The 25746-nt window shown below is 38.0% G+C and overlaps 1 protein-coding gene across 3 annotated transcripts; it reads left to right on the forward strand.

The window, feature by feature from the left end:
- The first annotated feature begins 771 nt into the window (after positions 1-771).
- Positions 772-10503, forward strand: LOC100706893 (C-type lectin domain family 4 member G). Of its 3 annotated transcripts, none has more exons than XM_025911643.1 (8): positions 772-2027; positions 5537-5657; positions 5985-6059; positions 8065-8178; positions 8925-9194; positions 9283-9446; positions 9574-9686; positions 9799-10503. In XM_025911643.1, the coding sequence occupies exons 1-8, from the start codon at positions 1890-1892 to the stop codon at positions 9923-9925; spliced, it is 1122 nt and encodes a 373-aa protein (XP_025767428.1). In that variant the 5' UTR covers positions 772-1889; the 3' UTR covers positions 9926-10503. The 3 variants fall into 3 exon arrangements, with proteins under 3 accessions (XP_025767428.1, XP_025767429.1, XP_025767430.1); XM_025911644.1 differs by having other exon boundaries at positions 9027-9194; XM_025911645.1 differs by having other exon boundaries at positions 772-1182; positions 5557-5657.
- The last annotated feature ends 15243 nt before the right edge of the window (positions 10504-25746 follow it).

Genomic DNA, 25746 nt, shown 5'->3' on the forward strand with positions numbered 1-25746 from the left:
ACATTGATTCAGGTTTTTGAGAGCAGGGCTCCATGGTGTAAATTTGGGCTTATACATGTAGTGTTTCATGTCCACTTTAAGGTCCCATTCAATAACACACAGGGCTCAGATGATCAGCTGCAAATATCCTGGATTATGACATACACTACGAGAGATCCAGGGTCAATCACCAAAGAGCTGTTTGGGTGGTATTAGGTTGATAGCACCTTGTTTGATTAGCAGATATCTTAGTACAGACCTAGCATAGATTTACTTTTGTGTTTATTTTCTTCAAGCTGATAGGGGCAGGAAAAATATTTGATAAAATCCAATTGAGGCGATTCATAATTCTTTCTGGATTTGGATTTATCTTTCAGAAGTATTGTCTGAAGTACTGTATCTGTATTCTGGTATTTTTATGTTGGTGATAGTTATTGTTATAAATCTATGTTTTAGTGTTAGGCTGTTATATTTAACGGAATGTCACATTGTTGTTAATTTTTATCTTTTTGACAAGTTTTCATGAAGCAAAGAACAACAGTATTTAAGCTGCTGTAAGAAAGGTGAAGGCTGACAATCATCCACTAAAATAATACCTGCAACAATAGAAATTTTACTAAAAAGGTCTAAAAAGCAGGTTACTTTATTTATTTATTTTAGCACATTTTAGCTTAGATGTGCTTTTGCTTGATTTCCAGCTAATCTGTCATGATCCGAGCGAGTGTTGGGTTTGTCTCCTGGCCCACTGTGTGTCCCTGGGTCCACCCTGAGGCGTAGCTCAGGTAATCTCCTTCGCCTGTGGTGCATCAGCTGCAATCAAGAGGCTGCATTTAAACCCAGTGTCGTCATCTCTCCTTTGCCAGTCCGACAGCTACCAATGGTGGTAACAAGTTGCATCTCTCTGTGTTTCCTTTCAGGTCGATGTTTTGCCTTACCTAACTCTCCTTGTGTTCTCAGTTTTTGACTCATCAGTTATACTGTAAGCACCCAGCTTCCAGCCAGAAATCTCACCCACCACTGAACCTTGCCGTCTAAACTTGGATTCTCTTCACCTCTACTGCCTGCCCTCCTGCCTGCTGACTGTGCTGGAAACACTAAACCTCAGGTTGGACAAATACTCAGCTGCTCAGTCTTCAATACCCTCCCCAAGCTGGAAATCGGCTTCACTGTGTGTAAGCAGTCAAGATCTGTGTTGTAAATAATGTGAGTCTGATTCACTGAGTATGTTGTGTCTGCATCTGGGTACTTTCCTTGTGTTGGCCTCTGGGCCGTTTGTGACGTAATCTTAAGATGTTGCCTGGGCTTCTTGTTTTCAGTCATACTCCGTAGCATTGATGACATGTGCTTGATTCCCAAACAGAGACCTGTGTGACATGTTTTGAATGTGCAGAAGATTTTTTTTAACCTGAGCAGAAATATTTCTGAAGCATATTTAGGCTATTAAAAGCCGCAAGGATATATATTGTTTTATGAATAAGTGACACATACATGTTTAAGCAGGTAACGTCTCCTGACAAAGAAGCCAAAGTCTCCTAATATCAGACAAACCTTATTTATTTGTGAACACCTGGCTATTATGTGGTAACTGTGTGATGCTATCATGTGGACCAAAATCTCTGAAAAAATGTTTGCAGCACTTTGTTGAATCTACTCCAAAAAAGGCAAAAGGTGGTTCAGCCTGGTACTAGCACAGTGTATGTAATACATTTTCCAGTGAGTGTATATGTAACACAAAGTGTTGCAAAATGGGGCAACTTACTTTTTCCAGTCAAGAGCAGAAGTTGGTACAAGAAACAGAAGTCACGGAGTTAAGAAACAGTAACTTCTTGTATTATGATGCTCTGTGGCTTTAATACTGGGGCATCTCTGAGTAGAGTTCACAAAAGGCTCAACAGAAAGACAAAATAACAATGACAGAGAATGATATTAAGTACACTTCTTTTGTAGGTAAAACGAACAGTAAGTCCAAATCAAGAAATGCATATACAGGGAGACAACTTCATCAGTTTTGGAAGCCACTGAGGTCAACCTCAGACACATATGTGTGGATGAGTATTTTACACATACCACCTTAACATTGTGACCAAAAGACAGCTAGCAGATGTTGCAGCGATGAAGATGCCAAAAGTAGAAGAGAAGATGTCAAGTTGTCAGGATCTGCAAGATTTGAATTAAATTGAATTGTTCTGAATTCCTTTATTGTCATTGTACACAATACAAAGAGATTCAAAGGCAGTACTGACCATTTATGCTGTACTGACCAACTCAGCAACACTAAAAGGCCTGAAGACAACAGAAGACAACTAAAGTGCATCACAGAATTGTCTATGAAGGTTCTCAGACATCCAGGTCATGTTAATCTAAGAAGCTTGGGAAGAAAAGAGACAGGACTTCTTTAAATTTCTTGAGGATGTTTTTTTCTTTCCAAGCTCTGAAAAAAGCTTGAAAATGCATTACAGAATTATTTCCATGGTCAAGAAAAACAGTTTAACATCTACACATAAAGAAATTCTTGGCAATGCAGGTGTATAACTGTCAAAGTCTACAAACAAGATACACCTTGATGAATAGAAAAACTGTAATGAAGCAGAATCTGGCTCAAATGCCGGACTTGTAAGGGAGAAATGTACTCAAAAAGTAGCTTCATACTGTTACTTGTAAGAATGCAAAGTATACACAAATGAGAGCAAGCACTAGAAAAGACAGCACAAAGAAACACACACCCATGAGAGGAGACTCAGATAATAAATGCAATACAGGTAATGAGGGAGGAGGAAACAGTAATGAGACAAGGGAAGTAAAATTGAAAACAAAGCACTAGAGACAAGACAACAGCCTATCAAAATAAAAGAGTAAGTATAATCAAAACTGAGTCAGCGACTCAACCATATTAATTTGACACAGCGACAAAAGACAAACACGGGAAAGACTGGAGGAGAAGAAGGGAACACAAAAGGGAACTAGCAGACCTATCAACAAAACCAAAACACAGACTAAAGGCATGAAATATCAAAAACTCATAAATAGAAGGGAACCATTAATAAAAGAATAAAGCCTGATCATAATCCCTTTTTGACAACAAATAATGAATACACAAAAATGAATACCCTGGTTCCAAGACCCGGGAACTGTAATAAATACACGTTTACACTCAAGATGAGGAAGCTAAGATTAGGCTTTGCAATAAAAGATCTAAAAGACCCTGCACAGTTCTATGAGAAGACCACGTGAGGGTCATCTCATGATAAACCTCTTGAACATGAACCTGTTCAATGTGACATATAAAAGAAATCCAAATGTAGATCATAGCATTGCATTCACAGGAGGGTGATAACATAATACATACAAATATCCAAAGAATTGGAATTTATAATAAATGTTTTTTACAAAGATATATGTTGATAAACAGTAATTTCTAATGTATGTTTCATGAATATTTTTGCCTCTTTATTGACCACTGCTGTTCATGAAGTGCAAGTCCCAAGGAACTCGGAAGAAATGTTGTTTACGTACATACAGAGTGCATTTTTAAATCAGGTTTTTATCTGTTTGAATCCTGCAGTCAAAATTCAGACTATTGTATATTTTTACTGTCTGTCAATTTGAGCAATCTGTCTTCAGCATGCACACTGCTTGTAACTGCAAGGTTATCTTTCCTTTCACGTCTGCTGAGGCAGATGGCGTGGAGTGGAGAGAGTGTAGATCCAAATGCAGACTATGGAGGTGCATATTAGCAAAAAGCGAGCCTTTATTTTGGGCTGCACAAAACATTAAAAACAAAAGGTGACAGGACTGCGATAAACTAACAAAAACCTAAACTGGGGAAAGCTAAACATAAAGACACGAGGTGCATAGAAAACAATATAGAAACCTAAAACACAAAACCTGAAACCAGGAAAGAGGAAACTAAGACCTGAAAAGAACGGGAGACTTGGGAAACATGTGGAACTTATCCAGACAACCCAACAACGAACCGAGGAAAACACACACAATATATACACTGAGGGTAATGAGGGAATCTGCAACAGGGCAACACAGCTGGACCTAAACTGATATAATCAGAGACAGGAAGGAAGCAAAACAGAATACACAATTATCACAGAATTATTACAGTAAAACAAGAAACTAGAGACACACGCTGAGACATGGACTTGACATAGGGGCCGGGAAAGAGCAGACATGAAAACATAACTGACTCAACGTGACACCTGTAACACATGGAGGCACAGCTACAAAACCTAAGAACTAGAATTCACAAAAATATAACCAGTAACTAAATCAAAGAATATTAATGATCAAAAACATAAACACTGGCTCACCAGACCTAGAACCATGACACATTACAATACATTCATTGCTACATTATTAGTTACAACTCTTCAGCCACCCCTTTTGTCTTACTTCTCTCTATCACCTTTTCTATCCCTTTGAAGAAGTGAGGCTCCATAAATGCTAAAGAGGTAAGTATTATTTCTCAGTTGGAGTGAATAGATATGAGAAAATAAACTGTAGAAAACTAAACAGAAGAAAGTAGAAGAGAAATAAAAATTTAACATAAACCAGTCACACACTCCGGGGCCTGATCAACCCTGGCAGGGCCTCCTTGGATGAGGGTGTCTAGTGATAATGGCTGAAACACCCGATGAATCCAAGGTCCACTACTGACGATGTGTCAGATGGCAGATTAGCTTGGGTAAAAGGCCGAAAGGCACACAACAATGTGTGCTGCTGGTAAAGTTTCTGGGCTGCCTTTCCTCATAACAGCCGTCCCTCAAGATTCTCAAGATTCTCGCCATTTAAAGCAATGCATTATCACTACAACATCTAGTCCTTTTACTGAATCATGCAGATGTGCAGCTGACAAATCTCAAGCAACTGTGTAATGCCATCATGTCAATATGGACCAAGATATCAGAGAAATGTTTCAAGCACCTTGTTCAATCAAAACACGAGAAAGTGCTTTTGTTAACTACAAGCCTCATTCACTCAGTCACACACAGGTTCATATAAGTGCTTTTTTTCAATATCTAAGTGTCTTGTATGACGACACTCACACACAGTCACACTCCAGTGGATGCATTGGGGGTAACTTGGGGATCAGTATCATGCCCAACATCCAGAATGGAGAAGACGGGGGATCAATTTAACTTTATGCAATGAGCTACCACAGCTGCCCCAGTACACCACAGAGTGTATCTAGTAGAATTTCTGGTGAATGCAAATATACAGTGACTTGGTCAAACTCATGTGCTCTATCCTGAGATAATCTCAGTCCCTAAAATGATAATGTCTTTATGCGAACAGTTATTAAATAACATGCTATGTTTTGACTTTAACATATTTTTGATGTTGTGATTCTGCTTTGCAAATCTATAGAAATCACTTTCCAGTATGTACACTGCCTCCAGTATATATTCACAACTTTGAGGTTCATACTGATCATGACATGCATGCAATTATTTTCTCACCCATAAGCAGAAGTTGGCAATAGAAACAGACATGACACGTGAGAAGATTCAACCTTGTCTCTTATTTTGCTTCTCTGTGGCTCTTATAGAGGGTTATTTCTCTGTCTAGAAGTTACACGAAGCTCAACAGAAAGTCTGTAAGGATGGCAGAGGAGGAAGTTAACTATGCCACAGTCAAATTCAAAGAAAAGAAACATTCCCAATCAAAAGGTAAGTTTTTCCAATGCACTGCATCAAGAAAATACATTCTAAGCTACTTTTGATGAATATAATTGCAAATTTACTCAATGTTGATTTGTTTTAAACAGTAACAGTGACTATAAAAAATATCAGTAGAAATCAGCAAATAAGATCTTGAGCTAAGTAGGATTTTTACACTGATATTTTAACAGCTTGGTGCCTGAACCACTTCAGCTAGTGGCTTGGGGATCTGACTTGAATGTGTCCCAGATGCCTCTTAGGTGAGGTGTTTCTGGCATGAAACCCTGTTTGTTGTATGATAACTTATGAATGCCAGTTAATTTTTAAACCTTTCAGTTAAAAAGGAGGAAACTGTTTTTGATGAAGTGGAGGTGAAAAATGAAGCAAAGGAACAAACTCTGGACACAAACGGTGAGTTAAGAAAAGAAAACACAAATCCACCGTAAACAAATGTCCAATACAGTGAAAATTTCTAAAACTGTCAGTACAAGAAGGTGTGACGAGTACTGATCAGTTTGAGTGTCTTTCAAACTGGAACATTTCCCTAACAGGGATTTAATGAAGAGACATGAAGCATCCTGAGTTTTACAATTAGATTCAAATGGTGAATGTTCTCGTTTTACAATTATTTTTACCAAAGTTTTGAAGGACAAGTGGTATTTAACAGTTTAATATTAAAATGCTTTTATCATTCATGCTCATAATAGTTAGGAGATGCTCCTTATAGGGTTTACATTCCAAAGATAGAGAACAGCATGAGTTACATTGTGTAAATGCGCATTTCAAAGCTGATATGTAGCTTCAGCTGTTCCAGACACTCAAATGAAGTTTAAAATACCATCATTTGAGACAGCGAGACAAAAAGGAAATGTTGGACTTATAAATAGCAACATTGAATAATCAATGAACCAATAATCAAGTAGATAAAACAATATATTTCTGTTATTTAGATTTTTACGCCAGACAAGAAGAACGTTTACTTCAGTTTCGTTGCCCTACATGAATAAAATACGTTTTTCAATGGTACAATATGCGTTTTAAAGTGGACACAGACTCCCTTCTCTCTAAACAAAAAAAAAAAAAAAAAAAAGGAGAGAAAAAAAGCGATTATAGATTTAGCACTGTTTACAAATCTGGATTTAAGAAATAAGTGTTTAAAGATTTTAGAGCATGTTTAGCGCCATCTTGTGCCAGCATAGAACATGATGTCACTGGGTTGGTTGCTGCAAAGTCGTGTCAGGGTTCATAATTCACGGTTGTCACTTATACTAGTTCCCGTAAGAGGTCCGCAAGCATGTTTGAATAAAAAAATGACAAAACTGCATTTTCGGTCATTAGTTTTCAAAAATACATTGAGCTACAACAGTTTATATATCATAGTGAGGTATGTGTATTTCAATCTTTGTACATTCATAAGTCATATATTCAAAGGTTTGTTTTAACTTACTATAATACGAAAGTATTATAGTAAGAAACGTTAGGCTACTGGTTAATTTCACAGTCAGCTAACTAGTGACCAATAACTCAGCAGAAAACAAGGACACTAGAACTAAAACCATTTATAATGGTTGCTCCCAACCCTGTCAGCAATGAGCTTTATGTTAAAAACAAAACAAAGCAAGGATATACTGACCACCTTTGCTCCATCTCTGAAGAAGTAGTTATTTAGTTGTTTGCTAGTTAGCGATCAGCACTTTATTTATGCACTTAAATGTTCTCTCTTTCCCAAAGCACATGCAGACAGTTTATGGCAGAACTGATTACTATGCGCATCACAGCATAAATGTAACTAAGTTTCTCACTGAAGTGTGAGCGGGAATCCTAACATCCATCAGCATGTCCACAGGGAAAAGATTCCCTACAAGATTGACTGACACACTTTTTGGTAACCTTAATTTCTTATTTTGATTTAGAAATCGTTATCTCACATTATCTCAAGCGAAGTCCGATTGTAAACAGTTTTTTTCATGCTGACATGCTGTCAGGATGTCAGGACTTCCAATCATGTTCGACATAAAACATGCCAGGGGCTGCCACAAAGAGTTTTTTAAGACTGTTTTTTGTTTGTTTGTTTGTTTGTTTTAGTGTCCTTGTTTTCTACTGAGATCACTTCTGTCACTAGTTTCTAACATAAACTAATGTAAGTCTATTAACAACAACCAAGCAGTTCAGTGATGTTACGTTCTGTACTGGCACAAGATCCCGCTAAACATGTTCTTAAAAACTAAAACTTTAAACAGTTATTTCTTGTCAGTTATTGCTTTGGCTTCACAGACACTGTTAAATCTATTATAGTTTTTTACATAAGGGCTCCATGGTGTAAATTAGCTCCAATAAATGTGTTCATGTCCACTTTTAAACTATATGAAATTTTTATCAAGTCTTCACTAACTCAAGACTATAAATATTTTTCCAGACAAGACATCAGACAGAACTACGAGCAGACATCGCCACTATAAACAGTTGGCTTGTTGTTTGGGAATCATTTGTGTCATGTTGGTGTTTGGCATCATAGCAGTCACTGTCTACCGTAAGTATGAAAAAGATCATTTCATGTATAAAAGATGCGTTTATTATTATTAGTAGTAGTAGTAGTGGTATTGTTGTTGTTGTTGATATACAAATTCCACATTTCTTGATCAGGACAATTTCAACTACGATTTTTGAAATGTTTTGTTACTCAGAAAACTGTTTTATTTTTAGAGGCAACCACTGACAACAATATTTTGACAGACACTTAGAAAATATTCTTTGACAACAACGAATGCAGTCAAAGTGGATTTGAAGACAATCTACAAGGAATCACACCTGCAGTCACAGTACAGCCCTTATGCTGACACAACATATCTTCAGCTAGAAAAAAAAATCAAAACAAATATATACTTTTTATTGTCAGAGTATTTACATGAAATACATGAATGCATGGTATGAAATAATGAATAATTATATGGCAGATATCGGCAGTGATAAAAGACAGAGTATGGGGTTTGTGGTTTACTTCTTTTTGTTCTTTATTTAAAATTAATCTGACAAATCTGAAAAACACAAACGTAGCTATTAATGCGCAGAAATTTGGGAAACCTGAATTAGAACAGACAGAAGATGTTTTGAACTGTGATAAAATTAAAAAACAAAATGGAAAAAGAAATTAAACAATATAATGGGATTTCTTTAGGGGCTTAGAGTTTGCACATTATAAACTGACAATTACTGAACTCACCTGAAGCAGTTAGAAGAAAACCAAACAACTAATTGTTGCCAATCACAACCTGATAGATGTGTACTACAAACTCAGCTCAGACACTGAAGACTTGAGGAAGAACCAAACCAACCTCATACTCCAGATTCACAACCTGACACGAGACTCTACTCTCGCAGAAAAACAACTTGCAGAAAACGAGGAGCTCAAAAAGAAAAATAAGGAGCTGGAGACAGAAAAGAAAAACCTAACAGAAATAATACAACAGATGACGACATCAGGGAATGACTTCAATGTTAGTCGAGCTCAGTGGAGCATTGATGCCTACTGTCCCAAAGAAAATAACAGTATGTTCCAAATATATTTGTACAAAATTACCTAATTTAACATAAATATGCACTGATGTTGTTTATTAACAGTTCTCTATTCTTGCAGACAGAAAATGTAACCCTTGTCAGAAGGGATGGCAACATGTTGAGTCCAGCTGCTATGCAATTAATGATGCTAAAGGTGGTGAATGGAAAACCTGGGAAGAAGCTCGAGAAAACTGCAGTGGAAAGATTTCAGATTTAGCTGTTGTTATTAATGAAAAAGAAAAGGTAATGAGAAAACTGTGGGACACTTTATTACAGACTTCATGAAAATAAAAATATAATTTCTTTAGATTGAAAGCTTTCTTAGAGCAAAGCATTTAAATATCTCTGACAACTTTCTCTCTGTCCTCTGAAAACTGTCAGTGAAAAGAGTTGGAAAAATAATGAAAACAAAGGATACTGGATTGGTCTGAGAGTTGAAGATGGGAAATGGAAGTGGCTGGATGGAAGAAATCTGAATAATAGGTAAGAGACACTTTGAATCAATATAAATTTCAAGTATTTCCCAAATCTGTGATAAATCAATTACAGTGTACCAGTGTCCATCAGCCTTGAGCAGATTTCTTGTTTTCCTCAGCTCCTGGATCGACCAGCCTCCTTCTGTTGGTCACTGTGCAATCCCTGTCCAAGACCAAGGATTTAAATCAGTGAGCTGTAATGAGAAGAACCGATGGATCTGCAAAAAGAAAGCTTTGTCTGTTTGAATACTGCAGTAAAACCTCAGAGGACTTTTGGATAGTCTCAATCTCAAAAATATAATATTAATGATGATATTAATAACTGGTCAACAGAGGGCACTGCATTACTTCAAATCAAAGAGTTGTTGCCTGAAGTATCTGCACTGAGATTTTTTTCATGTTGCAATGATAGTTATTGTTAAGCTATGTTATATGAATGACAAATGTTTTAGTCAAGCCAAGAACAACACTGTTCAAACTGCTGTCACATGTGGAAGGAGGACATCTGGCCTCTACATTTGGACTTTGTTAATCAGTCACAGTGTCAACATCAGCTACAGAGCAGCAGAGAAGAACAGGATGTTCATCTTATAATTCAAGTCTCATGTTGTGTATTTTGCATATTGTTATCATATCAACTTCACTTTTTTAGTGTTGTTAGTAAAGTTTTGATTTTATTCATTTACATTGATTGAAATGAAAGTATGGATCCATCCTGCTTTGTATCACCAGCTCAGCCTGGTGGTGGTGCTGTAAGGGTTTGGGGGGCATTTTCTTGGCACACTTTGGGTCATTTATGCCAAGTGAGCATAAATAAAAATGGCACAGCCCACCTGTGTGTTGTTGTTGTCCATCTCTCCGTACCCACAATTGTTTTGGCTGATTCCAGCCAGATAAAACACTATGTGAGTTCACTATAGTCAAATTGCCTCCACAGTCACCAGATTTCAGTCCAGTATCAACCTTTCAAAAAGATTTCAAAAATATGTTTTTTAATTTGGAATTTGAAAAAACTTTTTCAAATGAGGTTTTTATTCAGAGTTTAATTCTTTTTTTGTTAAATCAATTTTCAATTTAAGTATTTATTAATGGATGAATAATTCATTTGAAATATTGATTTATAAATAGTGTTTTTATTCTAAATTAAATTATTTTAAAAAATAACTTATTTTATTAATGTTTAAATAAATAGAATCGTTAAAACACACATTCATAAATGAATTTACAGATGCACATTATATTACACAATATTATTATTTAAGCACAGGATTCGTTGTTTCTCTTGTGGTCCTCCATAAAAATAGCACAAAGTATGTGGAAGTAGTTAAAGGCCAAAAAATGTGTGGAACACTATTTCGTGAATGCTAGCTTGAATTTACATTTAAATGCTGTATAGCATTCACACAACAATGTTCCTGTTTCTCTTTATTATTCTAGTTGCTTCTGCATGTTTTTGTGGCTTTTAACCGCTTCCACATACTTTGTGCTAATTTCATGAAGGACCACAAGAGTCTCGCACATCGAAATAAAGAATCCTGTGCTTTACAGCATTAACACAACTAAATCTAAAGTTGACTAAGCACACTAAAGTTATCATGATTTTAATGGTGAGAGCTGCTCCACATGGTTTAAAAAGTCTCTTATTTGCCTTGACACATCGATTCTCTTCCCCACAAGCATCAACATTTTGTGATTTTTTTCATAAAAAACAGGGAGCATGGGAGTTGGTTTCCTTATATATATCTACATTTCTAAATGCAATGAGTTGATGCCTTGTGATTGGCTTATTAGTTCTGTGTGGTGTGGGGAATTCACATCATGGACTTCCAGCTGGCAAATCTGCAGCAAGTGTAAGATGCTATCATAATAATAATAATCTCAGGAATATTTCTTGGACCTTGTTGAAGAATTAAGGGAGTTATAAAGGCAAAGCCAATGTCATCTCAGTACAATCAATGTGTGCCTAATAAAGTGTCCAGTGAGTGTATATGTCAAAATCACAGGTTAGTTAGAAGAGACAGAGTTACACTGATGAAGCAGCAGTTTATTATGATGCTCTGTGGTATTTCTCAATGTGCAAGTCACAAGAAGTGTCGAGTCACTGATACATAAGAACTACCTGTCTTCAGTTTGAAGCCATAAATGGAATCAACTTAGATTCTCAGGCAAAAGCAGAAGCTGGTACAAGACAGACTGGGCACTGAGGAAGTTTATTATGATGCTCTGTGGTATTTCTCAATGTACAAGCCACAAGAAGTGTGTCTAGTCACTTGTAGATAAGAACACCACGTCTTCAGTTTGAAGCCATAAAACAATGTAAAATTCAACTCATCTTACATTCTCACGCAAAAAGCAGAAGCTGGTACAAGACAGACTGGGCACTGAGGAAGTTTATTATGATAATTATTATGTTCTATGGTTTAAACACAGTGCTATTGCTCAGTGTACAAGTCCCAAAAACTCAGCAGCAAGGCGGTAATTATGGCAGAGGAGAAGGTCATATTAAGAACTAACAAATGAACACAATCAGCAGGTAAGCTAAGCTTTTCAAATGCAGTGTATCAAAAAAAGATTTTCTAAAACTCAGGGCTATTGACGTGAATCAAAGTCTGCATCTCTGTGTGATTACTGTTTCAAGTCATGTTGGTTTAGGTGATGTTTTCTTCAGTAATAATAAACAGTAAAGAAGACTAAGCAAATCCAGTGGGTCAGATACTGAGATATGTGCTGTCACATAAAAGGCAAACTTTCCCTGTACAATCCAAGGCGAAGTTCCAGAGAAAAAAGACATTTTTAAAAAGAGCTATGATGTATCAAATTGGATTTAAGATGCTGAATTCTGTCAACATTGAGCAAAAACATTTTGTTCATTCAAAATGACCCAAACTAGTCTACGAAAATTGTGGTTGTTTGAAAGGTACTTAAGTCCAATTACCCTTTAAACTCTCAGTAAAACAGGACAAGGAAGCTGCACATGAAGAAATGAAGGTTGAAAATGAAGCAACTCAACAAACTCCTGATTCAAATGGTGAGTTGTCAAAAAAACAACAACAACAACAACAACAACAAAGCTCAAACAAAATCACTCTGTGTTAACACAACTGGAAGGAGGGATGGGAATCGAGAACTGGTTCCCAGTAGTCCAATTCCCCGGGATCGTTAGTCTGCCTGCCTATCGATCACACTTATCGGTTCTTCTGCTCTCGATACGATCATCTGATATTACTTTGTGTGCTGTATGAAAAACATGAGATCCATAATTATTGGAGTTTATTCAGATCGTGGGCTTTGTATTTCACATTTACACTCTTTCAAATATGTAATTTCCCCAGAGTGTATTTGATAAGCTCTTCAACCTTAATTATTTCTTGAGTTGTAATGATCTAATAAAAAAACTGACAATGTGTATAACTACATAAAATTAGAGTTTAGACCAGAAAACATAGAACTAAACCAGCAGGAAATGTGGTTGTAGGGAGGAGGGTGACATTCTAGTCAGTCTTTAGCAAGCCCCAGTCAACATGAGTGCAACACTCGTTATCAGAACCTCAGCATGACACACACTCAGAGACCGTTGGATGAGTTTGGGTGCACTTTTATTAACAGTGTTGAGAGCTGGAGGCTCTGTGGAATCTGTAGCTTCAGCTCAGCTCTTGTCTGCCTCTGCTCCTCCAGCCCTCAGCAGCTACTAGAAATAGGGAAGTCTTGGTTAGCATGATGACAATCAGCTGTGCCAGCCGGGCTTGCTTGGCACTATCCTGTGAATCCACTTCTCCACCCTCCCCCGCAGCTTTGCCTCAAACCACACCCTGCTACAATGACACACATTCTCATTGATATTTTGATACACCTGCCATTTCCTACACCAAGGCATTATTTCATACCAAGACCTTTATTTTGTGAAAGACAGGTAAGATTTGTAAATCTAAAATTAAAGCTCTCAAGTTGACCCAAGCAATTTAAACCTACAGAAATAATGTTAAAACATTTTATTTTAATTTAGGAAACACAGTTCTTCAATACGAAACATGGCAAAATTCTCTCCCCTCCCTCTTAAAGAAAGAAAGAAAGAAAGAAACTAGGCCTTTGTCCAGAAGAATATGAATTCAGAATAAAAATTGAGGGCAAAGCAGAACAGAAGATGAAAAGAAATCGTAAAATAATTAAAATACAGTGAACAATCTTGTCTTGATGCATGCTCAATCAGGAAATCCAAAAAACTTGAATCTGTTCATCTGGAGGTCGCGTTTTCATGGGGAGAAACGTTTCATTACTCATCCAAGTGACTTCTTCATTCTCAGCTGAATGCAGGTTTCTCCAACCTTAAAAACACTACATTTGCATAATGACTGAAACTAGCACCACTGACTACAATACGCATATTGTAATGAATACTGACCACTGATCATTGATGAAACCATGGTCAGACATGCAGTCAGCTGAGACAGATCGGGAGATATTGTAGCACAGACTCCTGTAATACTTTAGTTTTCCTTCTTCAAGCTGAAACAGCAGGAAAGATCTTTGCTAAAACAGCATTTATAATTTTTCATTGACTGGCGCTCGTGCATCAAGGTGTTGCACTAATGGGTTTACTACTGTGAGGAAACTGTGGTAATTGAAGTAATACGTAATTCTGTCTATAATCAGATCTGCCTTGTTAAGGTTCAAAAGTTGGAGAAAAGGAGTACAGAGGGCTCACAAGCAAATAACAACTCTGGTCCCGAAGATGTGATCAAAGCAAAGATTTATTGATTACACGCGTGGAGTCCGAAGCTGGGCAAAGTCAGCAATCGAACTGAACTTACAATAATTAGACAAAGGTTTTATATGGATACAACAACAAAGCCCCCTCTTTTGCAAAAACAGACAAAATACAGCTTACGTCAATCTAAACCACAAAATGTTCCTGCTAACTTTAACATAGTTTTAAAGAGCATTACGTCTCCTCTCCATCCCGGTGTCGCACCATGAGCGCCTCCTTATCTCCCCGAACATCAGGTGCACTTCCTGTAAGCATCTGACAATATGCCGGCACAATTTGCAATTGCAGCAAAAACACATCTTCACTTCTTACCTACCAAAATAGATCTCATATGGTGTGTATGTGTGTATGTGAGTGTGTGTGTGTATGTGAGTGTCTGCTGTGTAGGCTATGTATGTGTCATGACCTCGTCTGCACCCCAGCTCACCTCACACCTCTCGTCTTAGCCAGACATAAGGCCTGTGCACATACACAGCTGAACTCTGTGTGATTTCTAGGCTAAATGTCACACTCAAATGATGATACTCAAATCATGAAGGAAACTTACTCAAACTGAACATAAATGAAACTTAAGACTTACTCAAAAGGATATAAGGTGTAAATGATAAAAACTTAAATCTTACCTCTAAAGGATATAAGTAATAAAAGATAAAAAATCACTCCAGGCGTATGTCATGTAAGCAGGTGTGTTGCCATTCCTTTCCGAGCTCCTGTCCTCCTCACCGTGTGTTGGCTGATCCTTAACGCCTGCCAAGAGTTTCTGACCTTCACTTGACCAGGAGCCACAGCTCTTTAATAAGCTCAAATGCAATCATGTATAAAAGATTAAAATCATTTTCATAACAAAAGTTCTCTCTTCTCAGATCTACCAATATGTTTGCTCGTCTCTACTACAGTTCAATCATTGAAAATTACACTGATCAGCATACTTTGTGGAAATTACAGATTACATAATGGCAAAAGCATTTTTCAGACCCCTCAGCCTCCAAAATTATGTTTAATTGAATATTATAAGTTGTTGATATAGATTTTTCATAAAACAGTTTTGAATAAATTACCATATGTCAGTCATATTTTTGTTCATCTGTGTTCCTGGACTTTGTAAAGCAATTCTTACCAAAGGCCATTTGTGCACAGAGTATTTAAAACAGAAATGTACCCATTAAAAGGAATTAAATGTTTAAAACTGTGTAACCTTTGACTGAAAATAAATAAAAATATTGTACAATGGAATCCAAGTTTTTGACCATGTTTCTGAATTTTAGGGTTTTTCAAACAACATTTTTTAAGATGTAATATCTCCCACAAAGATACAAAACACAGAAATGACAAAAGCTGTCACTGACCCTGAGTTTTTTGCCTGAGTTTTCAGTTTTTGTACTTACATTTTTGCCTTTTTCTGTATATATAGTGTTCTGAGTTTTGGGGGTCTGTATTACATTTAACAAGGTTTAGCCTTAGTTTTGCCTTTAGGTTTTCTGATTTAGTTTTCTTTGTGATTATAGGTCTGGTCTAAAGTTAAATCATTTTTTCTCTGCCTCCAATAGGTATTTTGTGGTTGTACATAACAGAACAATGCTTAAATAATTAGGGATCTTTGACACATTGTATTTTATTCTAAAGACTTTAAAACTATGAATAATTTTGGTTGTTGAAATAACTTTTTTTTTTTTTTTTTTGCTAGATAAGAAGTCGTCCTGTAATAAATCTTTTCCATCACTAGCAACATGCTGGGGAATTCTGTTACTAATTATGCTCCTTCGATTCTACAGTGAGTATAAATTTAAATCTTACACTTTGATCTCAGGTGTGTAAGGCCAAAGTAGTCTCATGTTTTATATTTGATTGTGTTTTTTAACAGTTATTGTTGCATTAATTTATAAGAAACCTGTAAATACATTCAAACCACTTAAAAAAAAACCTAACTGCTGTCCTTTGTAACCTCATAGTCTCCACAGTTTTAGAAAAACAGATCGCAAACTTGACTGCAGAGACACAGATGCTCAAAAAGAAAAATGAGGAGCTGGAGACAGAGAAGAAAAACCTAACAGAAATAATGCAACAGATGATGACATCATGGAGTGACTTCAATGTTAGTCGAGCTCAATGGAGCATTGATGCCTACTGTCCCAAAGAAAATAACAGTATGTTCCAAATATATTTGTACAAAATTACCTAATTTGAAGCTGTTTATTAACAGTTCTCTATTCTTGCAGACAGAAAATGTAACCGTTGTCAGGCTGGCTGGGATCATGTTGAGTCCAGCTGCTATGCAACTAATGATGCTGACCGTGATCAATGGAAAACCTGGGAAGAAGCTCGACAAATCTGCAGAGGAAAGATTTCAGATTTGGTTGTTGTGATTAATGACGAAGAAAAGGTAATGAGAAAATTGAGAAAAATTGTGAGACACGTTATTACAGACTTCAGGAAATAAAAATAATTTCTTTAGATTGAAAGCTTTCTTAGAGCAAAGCATTTAAATATCTCTGACAACTTTCTCTCTGTCCTCTGAAAACTGTCAGTGAAAAGAGTTGGACATATGATGAAAACAAAGGATACTGGATTGGTCTGAGAGTTGAAGATGGGAAATGGAAGTGGCTGGATGGAAGGAATCTGAATAATAGGTAAGAGACAGCTTGAATCAATATAAATTTCAAGTATTTCCCAAATCTGTGATAAATCAATTACAGTGTACCAGTGTCCATCAGCCTTGAGCAGATTTCTTGTTTTCCTCAGCTCCTGGATCGACCTGCTGTCTCCTTCTGATGGTCACTGTGCAATCTCTGTCCAAGACAAAAGATTTAAATCAGTGAGCTGTAATGAGAAGAACCGATGGATCTGCAAAAAGAAAGCTTTGTCTGTTTGAATACTGCAGTAAAACTTCAGAGGACTTTTGGATAGTCTCAGTCTCAAAATATAATATTAAAAAAGATCACTGCTACATAGAAAGTGACACACACAACAGAAGAATAGCTTATAGTTGGTGTTGCTCTGATCCTGTGTGGGCTGGACTTTAGCCCACGTGCACCTGCAAACTCAAACTCTGTGCTTTCTGATTACATTTGTTTCTGAAAGCGCAGAAAATTGGCTGGATTCAAAGCCTCTGGTGTTTTCGCATGTGCCCTCACTTCCTGGATTTCCAGTGTCTGCAGGAATATTATGATGGAGTGGCGCTGTTCCACTCATTTCCACATATCCTCCTCTTTATTTTCAACTCCACCAGAGTGGCTAAAAACACATTTTAACATATGTTTGTTAAGACTCATTCATCTCAGCAGTCCCATTTGAGAAGAGCGCAACCCATGTTTTTGTGCTTGGAACTACAGATGTACCCTGAACGCATCACACTGAGATAATCAAAGTTTATGTAAACTACAGGAGAAGTGCGATGTTCTTACCGGACATTTCTGCATTTGTTCCTTTGCTCCTGTGAATGTTACTCCTAAGATGATCACATAGGATATCTGCTCCCTTTGACGTCACAGAGGCTTTGTGGAGCAGTCTGAAGCCTGATCTTTGGCTCACATACTCATTATCTGGAATGTTTAATATGAACATGTGCTGTTGTAAGGGATTTAAGAAAATAAGAATGAGCATAAGGGGCGATGATAGGCCTCACTGCCGGGGCAGCCCTTCGATGTGCTGTAATCCGAGTATGTGATGATTATGTGATGTGCTGTAATGCCACTGTTAAACGTCCACCTCCCCCTCTTTCAGTTAAATCCATTAATGAAGAGACAGAATAGCAGTGATGCTCTGAAATACAGTGTATGTGTTTTGATTTTTTTAATATGTTCTTTTCTGATGTTTATTTAATTTTAGTGATTGTTGGGCTTCATAGCTACGCCAGTGTGACAGCAGACTTATCCGCTCCTCCGCTGTTGAGTCACATTTTGATCGCTTTTTATTCAGCGTAAATCAGGACACGGGGAAGCGGAATTAGGCAGAATAAGAGAGAAACTTACAAAGCAACACTGGTGTTGTTGTACACTGTTGTATTCTTGAATGACGCTGACATTTTGAGACGTGTCTGTTTTCCAGTCTTTCATACTCGCTGATTGAGTGTGGATTTAGATAGAGCGTCTAACTTCTATTGAACTAAGTGCTGTTTAAATGAGCTGTTATTGTGTTATTTGTGACTGATGATTTATCTTAGATATTTTATCTTTTTCATAGTTCTTTCACTTTTTATACATAAACTACCTGCATTTTTATAGTCATCTGATTTTGATTTCAAATAAGCCTTAATGTAGCAATACTAACTTCCATTACTTAGATCTGTTAAAGAAAATTCATGTTCCAAACAATCGCACTCGTGTCACATTTATGATAACATAATTAACAGTGAGTTAACAGTTTATGAAGCAGAGATGAACATATACAGCAGTTTGCCAGACAACAGCTTAGAATAACTTCATGATCCATTGTGTCCAGTCTGGTGATGGTCTTGAAGTCAGCTTTAGGACAGTCCAGTGGAGCCACACGCTGCTCATTAATGCCCCACAAGTGCAGTACCCCTACCTGGTATTGAAAGTGCTGTAGTATTATTTATGCTTACTTTTGCACTTTCCCACCGATGTCAAATGTAGCTGAAATACTGAAGACGTCATGCAGGCACAGAAGGAAACACAAAATCATCTCAGCTGTCATAAGGCGAAGCGGGTCACTGCTGCAGGGCATTTAACCTCCTAAGACCCGAACTCTTCCACAGCATGCATTTTTAATTTCTCTTTGAAATTTGGGCATATTGGGGCCTAATGAATGTAAAAACAAAGAATTACTAGATTTTTTTTTTTTTTTTTACCCAGTTTTAAGAAAAATGAGAGCCACAAATGAGGATATTCGTTTAGAATTTCGATAGAACAGTGGTAGTATGATGTCCTCGTAAGTGGATATCAGGCCCTTGTAGAGCAAAATGAGCATTGGTCTAAATAACCATGATCACATATGTGACACAGTCTGACAGGGTGCACTACAAAAGCATTGAGATCAAAAAAAACTGGCCGCAAATTACATAAGAGATAACATAATTTATCTATTGTAAAACAATTCGCTTAAACCATGAATGCTACAGAGAAAATATATTTGTAATAAACATTGAACCTTAAAGAAATATAACACAAAGACACCAGGACAAAAGACATGCAAACAAATGCAATACCGGCGACGACACTAAAAAAATGAAAAAACACTATCCGATGATAGATTGAAAATGTGTATACCGGAATGCTGCGCGGCTGGCAGCGCCGCTGTAGGGAGGCGACGCACCGACGACACCCATCACGCCTCGCTGTACTCGGCCTCTCGCTGTTGGTGTTTGTGTAGTCGGCTGTGAGCTGAAGCTACAGCCGTAGCTACAGCAACCGTGTGGAAAGTGCTCAATAAAGAATGCCAAAGCATGTCATGGAAACATCGTCGGTCTGCCGTGATTTTTACAATGGACTTCTCCTGAACCTCCCACAGAGTCCAAATCGGTACAAGTCAGTACGCAGACGTCATCGTCAGCGTAACGTGCTTAACATTCACGTGGAGAACAGCTGCGACAAAGGGATCCGAAGACCATAATGGCCTCCTGGTGAAACCCGATAAAGCACGCTTTCGGCGTATAACGGCTTCCGGAGGCCTATTGAATGAAAAAAAAAGAACCTAGGAGGTTAATATAAGTATACATTTTTAGTCACGGCTCCATCCTTTTAAAATCCTCATCCAACTGAAGTCATTGGAGATGAGTAAGAGGATCAGCCAATCATGTTGTTACTAAGCAGCAGTATTAACCCCTGCATCATCATCCCAACAAAGTGACCCCAGCTGTGTTCTCTCTATATTCAAACTCTGATGTTATGGAGCTTATCTACACTGTAAAAACCACAAAATGTCCTGGTAATTTTCTGTTTTTTTACAGAAATTGACTGACTTCTCCATAAATGATGATAAAATAAATTTCCTAAGTATTTACAGAATACTCTGTAGGATTTAGACATTTCCTTCAGCTATAAAGGGGAAAATTCTCTTTATTCACAGTGCATTTTCTGTATTGTTAACTAATATTTTCCATTAATAGAAAAAGTTCTGTTTATATTACCCTTTACAGGCACTTCTTTTTACTGTAACTCATTAAATGTTCATTTCTATACAATTCCAACCTAATACACCATTTGCTCAAACATTCATAAATTAAAACTTTATAAATTAATCTGTGCTTAGTACACAACAACATTGGTACAGTTACTGTTAAATATTCTTTTATTCTCCTCAACTCAGAAACTATCCTAAAATATAGTGACCGTCAAGACAGGCTGTGTGGCAGGCAGGCAGGAATGGTGGACCCAAAACGCAGGACTCTCAGAGACGGGACTTGGACTCAAAACGCAGCTTTTATTGCTGGAAAAACTCTTCATGAAAATAAACACTTACAAAAACCTCAATGCTGAAACTAAGACGAGACAAACAAACAGCAAGAAGAGGGTACCAAACATTAACGACACGACAGATAATGTGAACACACTGAGCAGATTAGAGGCTGCAGAGGGACGTAACACCTCCTCCCTTAAAAGGGTTCCTCTAGGACCCCTAAATTTATTAAAAGCCCCTCTAAAGCCTTCAGGTCCTTGACCCACAAACCTGGAATAAAAGTAAAAGCTAACAGAAGCACAGTGTTCACATTATAGTTGGCATCTTTAAGCATGGATGCCCCTGCATGAGGATTTGAAGTCGCCACACTGAACACACACAAAGTAACACATGACCAACACAAAGGAGCACAACAGTCAAACCCAAAATGATTACTTGACCTGCTACAACACAAAACCAAAAGTAGCAACAAATAATCACAACCAAGTGATCTGTTGTCTCCACCACACAAACGGTCACATACAAGTGGCCTTATACCACAACAAGTTACTTTAATCCACAAGGTTCAGTAAAGCAAGCACACTAGTGACCAACCACAAAATGTAGAGCTATGGCCACACAATGATCACATCAAGGGTGGCTCAGCACCCCACAGTGTTATTGCCATCACCTGGCCAACAACACTGACAAGTGATCCAACAAAAGTAGCCATATTCCCCACAACACTAAAGGTCACAGCACAAAACACTCACCTCATGAGGATCTCATTAGCATCCATCAACACTGACATATTAGAGGCACACACGGTGTACACACTATGCCAACTTAAAAACGACCTACCTGCCTCAGCTACAAGACCATTATTAATGAATGGTCTCAAACCTCCTGCCAAGTTTGGTGCCACTGATTCACTTTGAGCAACTCCCATCCTAAAACGCTAAAAACAAAACTTGACCTGTCTAGTCTTCAGTGGTGTACCGGGCTCGAGGCAACTTTGAACGCGAACTCGAGAGCAGGCAGCAGACCAGAGATATAGTCTCCTACCAAACTCTGAAGCGTGTCCCCACCCAGGATAACCACCAAACATAAATTAAAACAAAGCAAAACAATAAACAAGTGCTTCGATGGAAGGGCAGCACAGCCACCCAGCTGAAACACACTAAAGAGTTTGCTCAATTACAATGAACACCATCACTCACCCACTTAAAAGCAATACAAAAAACTGATATTCAGTCTCCACTAAAATGTCCAAAGATCCCGGACGAGCTCCCACTTATGTTACGACCCGGCTCAAAAGCCGCAACATAGAAAAGTAGAAGAATACCAGAGTGTTAGTGAGAAGAGGGTTTATCTTAAAATGGAATACCAGGTTGGCTAAAATGGCTCGTGCCACCAAGGCAAAGACAAGTGAGTTCTCTGGAAAGCTTGCCTCATTTATGCTTTTATCCACACCTGACAAGGTGTGGCCAATTAGCACCAGCTGAAAACATTGAGGAGATTAGAGGCTGCAGAGGGACGTAACACAAAGGCAAACACAGGGCTAAAATACACAGTGGAGTAATCAGGGAATAGGAAGCAGGAGGGAGACACAGCTGGGAGAAATTATGGCTAACGAGACAGGGCGAAGTAAAACTGAATACACTGACATAAGACATGGACCTTTAAAGTAAAACAGGAAACAAGAAACAAATCACAAAGACGTAGACTTGACACTGAACTAGACCTACACTAAACACGAGGGCACAAGAACAAAACCTAAGAACTCATAACCCGGACCAAACTGAAACCTAGAATAATAATAATCAAAACAGCACAACTAAAGAATCAAAACATAAATCATAATACAGAAGAATACCAAAACACAAGAAACTGAAAATGCTGGGTCAAAGTGACCCAGAACCGTGACAATGACAGCATCCATCTCGCCACAGAACGACTAAACAGCTGATACACAAAATCATTCACAAACTTTCAAATTTGCGCATTTTTATTTCCTTGAAATCAGTTTGTCCTCATTTAAATACCTTTATATACATTCATTCAAGTGGCTCCAAAGTGTTTTCTTCAAACACTTGACAACGAAAAAGTGTGATATTTAACAATATGTTCACATTTAATAATATCCAGAGCACCTCTAAGTTAGAATCACTGCCTCAGCCAAACAGTTAAGGTGTGGTTTACATCCATGTCTGTCCACTCATGATACAGTACACACATGTAGTCAGTTATAGCCACTCACCTTTGAGTACTGACATTGCATTCAATTCATCAATGAACTGAATGCAATTCACATTGGTGTGAACATTTTTGAACTTTTTGGGGTCTTTACCTTACAATATAACATCATTTGAGTCCAGATTTGTTGACTGTTTAAGTGGTGCTACATGAATAAAACTGAACAGATCTAAAGAAGGTGTTCCTGAAATTTGGCTTTATTAGAACAGGACAGATGGATGAGCACAGCCCTCTCAGCACAGGGTTGACAGGACTTATAAACTTATAAACCATAATATACATAAAATACACAGTGACTTAAAAGAAATCAATAAATACACAAACACTTCAACCGGTGCTTCCCCAGACTGCATGAGTAACAGGAACCACTCACTGTCGGCTCTGTGGGTGCTAAAATTACACTGTTACTAGAGCCATCCAGTCGTTCTCTAAAAGTGAACATTAACTTTCTTAAAAGTGCTTTTAAAAGTCCAAACACCACAGCTACAAACATCTGACTGGCACTACCCCCTTTAGGTATCCTGACCACAAGGGGGCAGTATATAACAGTATGCAACAAACATAAATAAACAAAATCACTTAAACTGCAAGTGAACAAAAGCTGAATTTGTGTTAAACAGTACTTGCCTGCACATAGAGCTTACATCATTATCTGTATATGTCATCATCATCATTTATTTGGTCAGTAGTAAAGTAACCGAGGTATTTCCCTTTTGAAATAAAAAATGTGTTAACCCCTGGACTAAAAAAAAATGTTCCAAGTGGGCTAGGTGCTCATTTTCAGATGGCAGGTCTACATCTAGAATCAAAATGAGCACAAACATCAACAACCAAAGTGAAGCATTAAGACAAAACATAGCAATGTCAAACAGGATCCACACATTTGGGCCACAAAATAGATGTAAATTGACTAAACTAAGACACAAATCAGACAAAAATAGATGCAGCATGATCACAAACAGACACATTTTGGCTACATATTAATGTAAAATGACTAAAATCACATGTGCAACACTTTCTACATATTTGACAACAGAAGAAAAACACAAACAAAGCTGGAATGTATTTTTAATTTAGATATTTTTTATTTCATGCCAAATTAGATATTTAAAAATCAAGCGCCAAATCACAAAGTCTCCTCCCTGTGTGTACTTAAGGTCAAAACCCTACAGTACTACAGAGAACCCCAACAATCAAATGATCCCCCTCTGAGCAAGCACTAGGCGACTGTGGGGAAGAAAAACTCCCTTTAACAGGAAGAAACTTCCAACGGAACCGGGCTCAGAAAGGGCGGCCATCCGCTGCGACCGGTTGGGGGGGATGGAAATCAAAAGGAGACGAGATGGCGCGAACTACAGTTGTTAAAATTTGGATTTGGTGCTAAAATTCTGCTTCAAGATGTTAAAAGAAGCAGGGCGGCGGGGAAAAGCCAGGATGGTCATTTTAATCATCTCTGGCTTTAGTGAACCACCTAAAGGGTTTTCGCAGAGCTTTTCCCACAGCTGAAAAAACCTGGAAATTTTGGACTTTTTGGGAGGACTGGGGATGACTCCGAGGCGGATTTTTAGATGCCTTATCAGAGCCTCATCAAAAGACAAATCATTTGCTATTGCAGCCTTTAAGACATTGTCTGGGGAGCCAAACTCCTTGATGAGGCATTTGGCTAGTTTCTTGATGAACTTTTTCTTGTTATTTGTCAGACTTGTGGCAGACTCTGTGCTGCTTAGTTCAGGCTGTATCAGATCTCTCAGACGGTTGATGACCGTCTGTAGTTCTTCTGACAGAGACACAGACTGTTTGGTCTTAGATTTAGATTTTTTGACGACTCTCATCATGAGGATAAAAGCGAGGTCATCGGAAATTTTCTCAGCATCAGAAGATGACACTGACACAGAACGCATCTCAGACATGTCAGAGGAATCCTTGAGAGAGCGTGAAATGCTAGCAGAGCATTTTTGCGGAGAAATGCTCCCAGGTTTTGGTGTTACAGGTGTTTCATCAGGTGCCGGGGAGGATCTTTCTGGGGAAATGCTCTCAGGTTTTGGTGTTACAGGTGTATCATCCGGTGCCGGAGAAGATCTTTCTGGGGATATGCTCTCAGGTTTTGGTGTTACAGGTGTTTCATCCGGTGCCGGAGAAGATCTTTCTGGGGAAATGCTCTCAGGTTTTGGTGTTACAGGTGTATCATCCGGTGCCGGAGAAGATCTTTCTGGGGAAATGCTCTCAGGTTTTGGTGTTACAGGTGTTTCATCCGGTGCCGGAGAAGATCTTTCTGGGGAAATGCTCTCAGGTTTTGGTGTTACAGGTGTTTCATCCGGTGCCGGGGAGGATCTTTCTGGGGAAATGCTCTCAGGTTTTGGTGTTTGATTTGTCTCATCCGGTGCCGAGAAGATCTTTCTGGGGAAATGCTCTCAGGTTTGGTGTTTGAGGTGTATCATCCGGTGCCGGAGAAGATCTTTCTGGGGAAATGCTCTCAGGTTTTGGTGTTACAGGTGTTTCATCCGGTGCCGGAGAAGATCTTTCTGGAGAAATGCTCTCAGGTTTTGGTGTTACAGGTGATGGAACAGATTCTCTTCCACTGCCATCTGACTCTGTGCTTGTTTCCTTTGTCGGTGTCCTTGTTCTTTTAATAAAGTTCTGAATGTCTTCCACCACCACAGAAACCTTGTCCTCAATCATTTGATCTTGGTCTTCGTTCTCCACCCAGAGTAAA

This window comes from Oreochromis niloticus, linkage group LG11 (assembly GCF_001858045.2).
Source record: "Oreochromis niloticus isolate F11D_XX linkage group LG11, O_niloticus_UMD_NMBU, whole genome shotgun sequence".
In the NCBI taxonomy this organism is placed as follows: Eukaryota; Metazoa; Chordata; class Actinopteri; order Cichliformes; family Cichlidae; genus Oreochromis; species Oreochromis niloticus.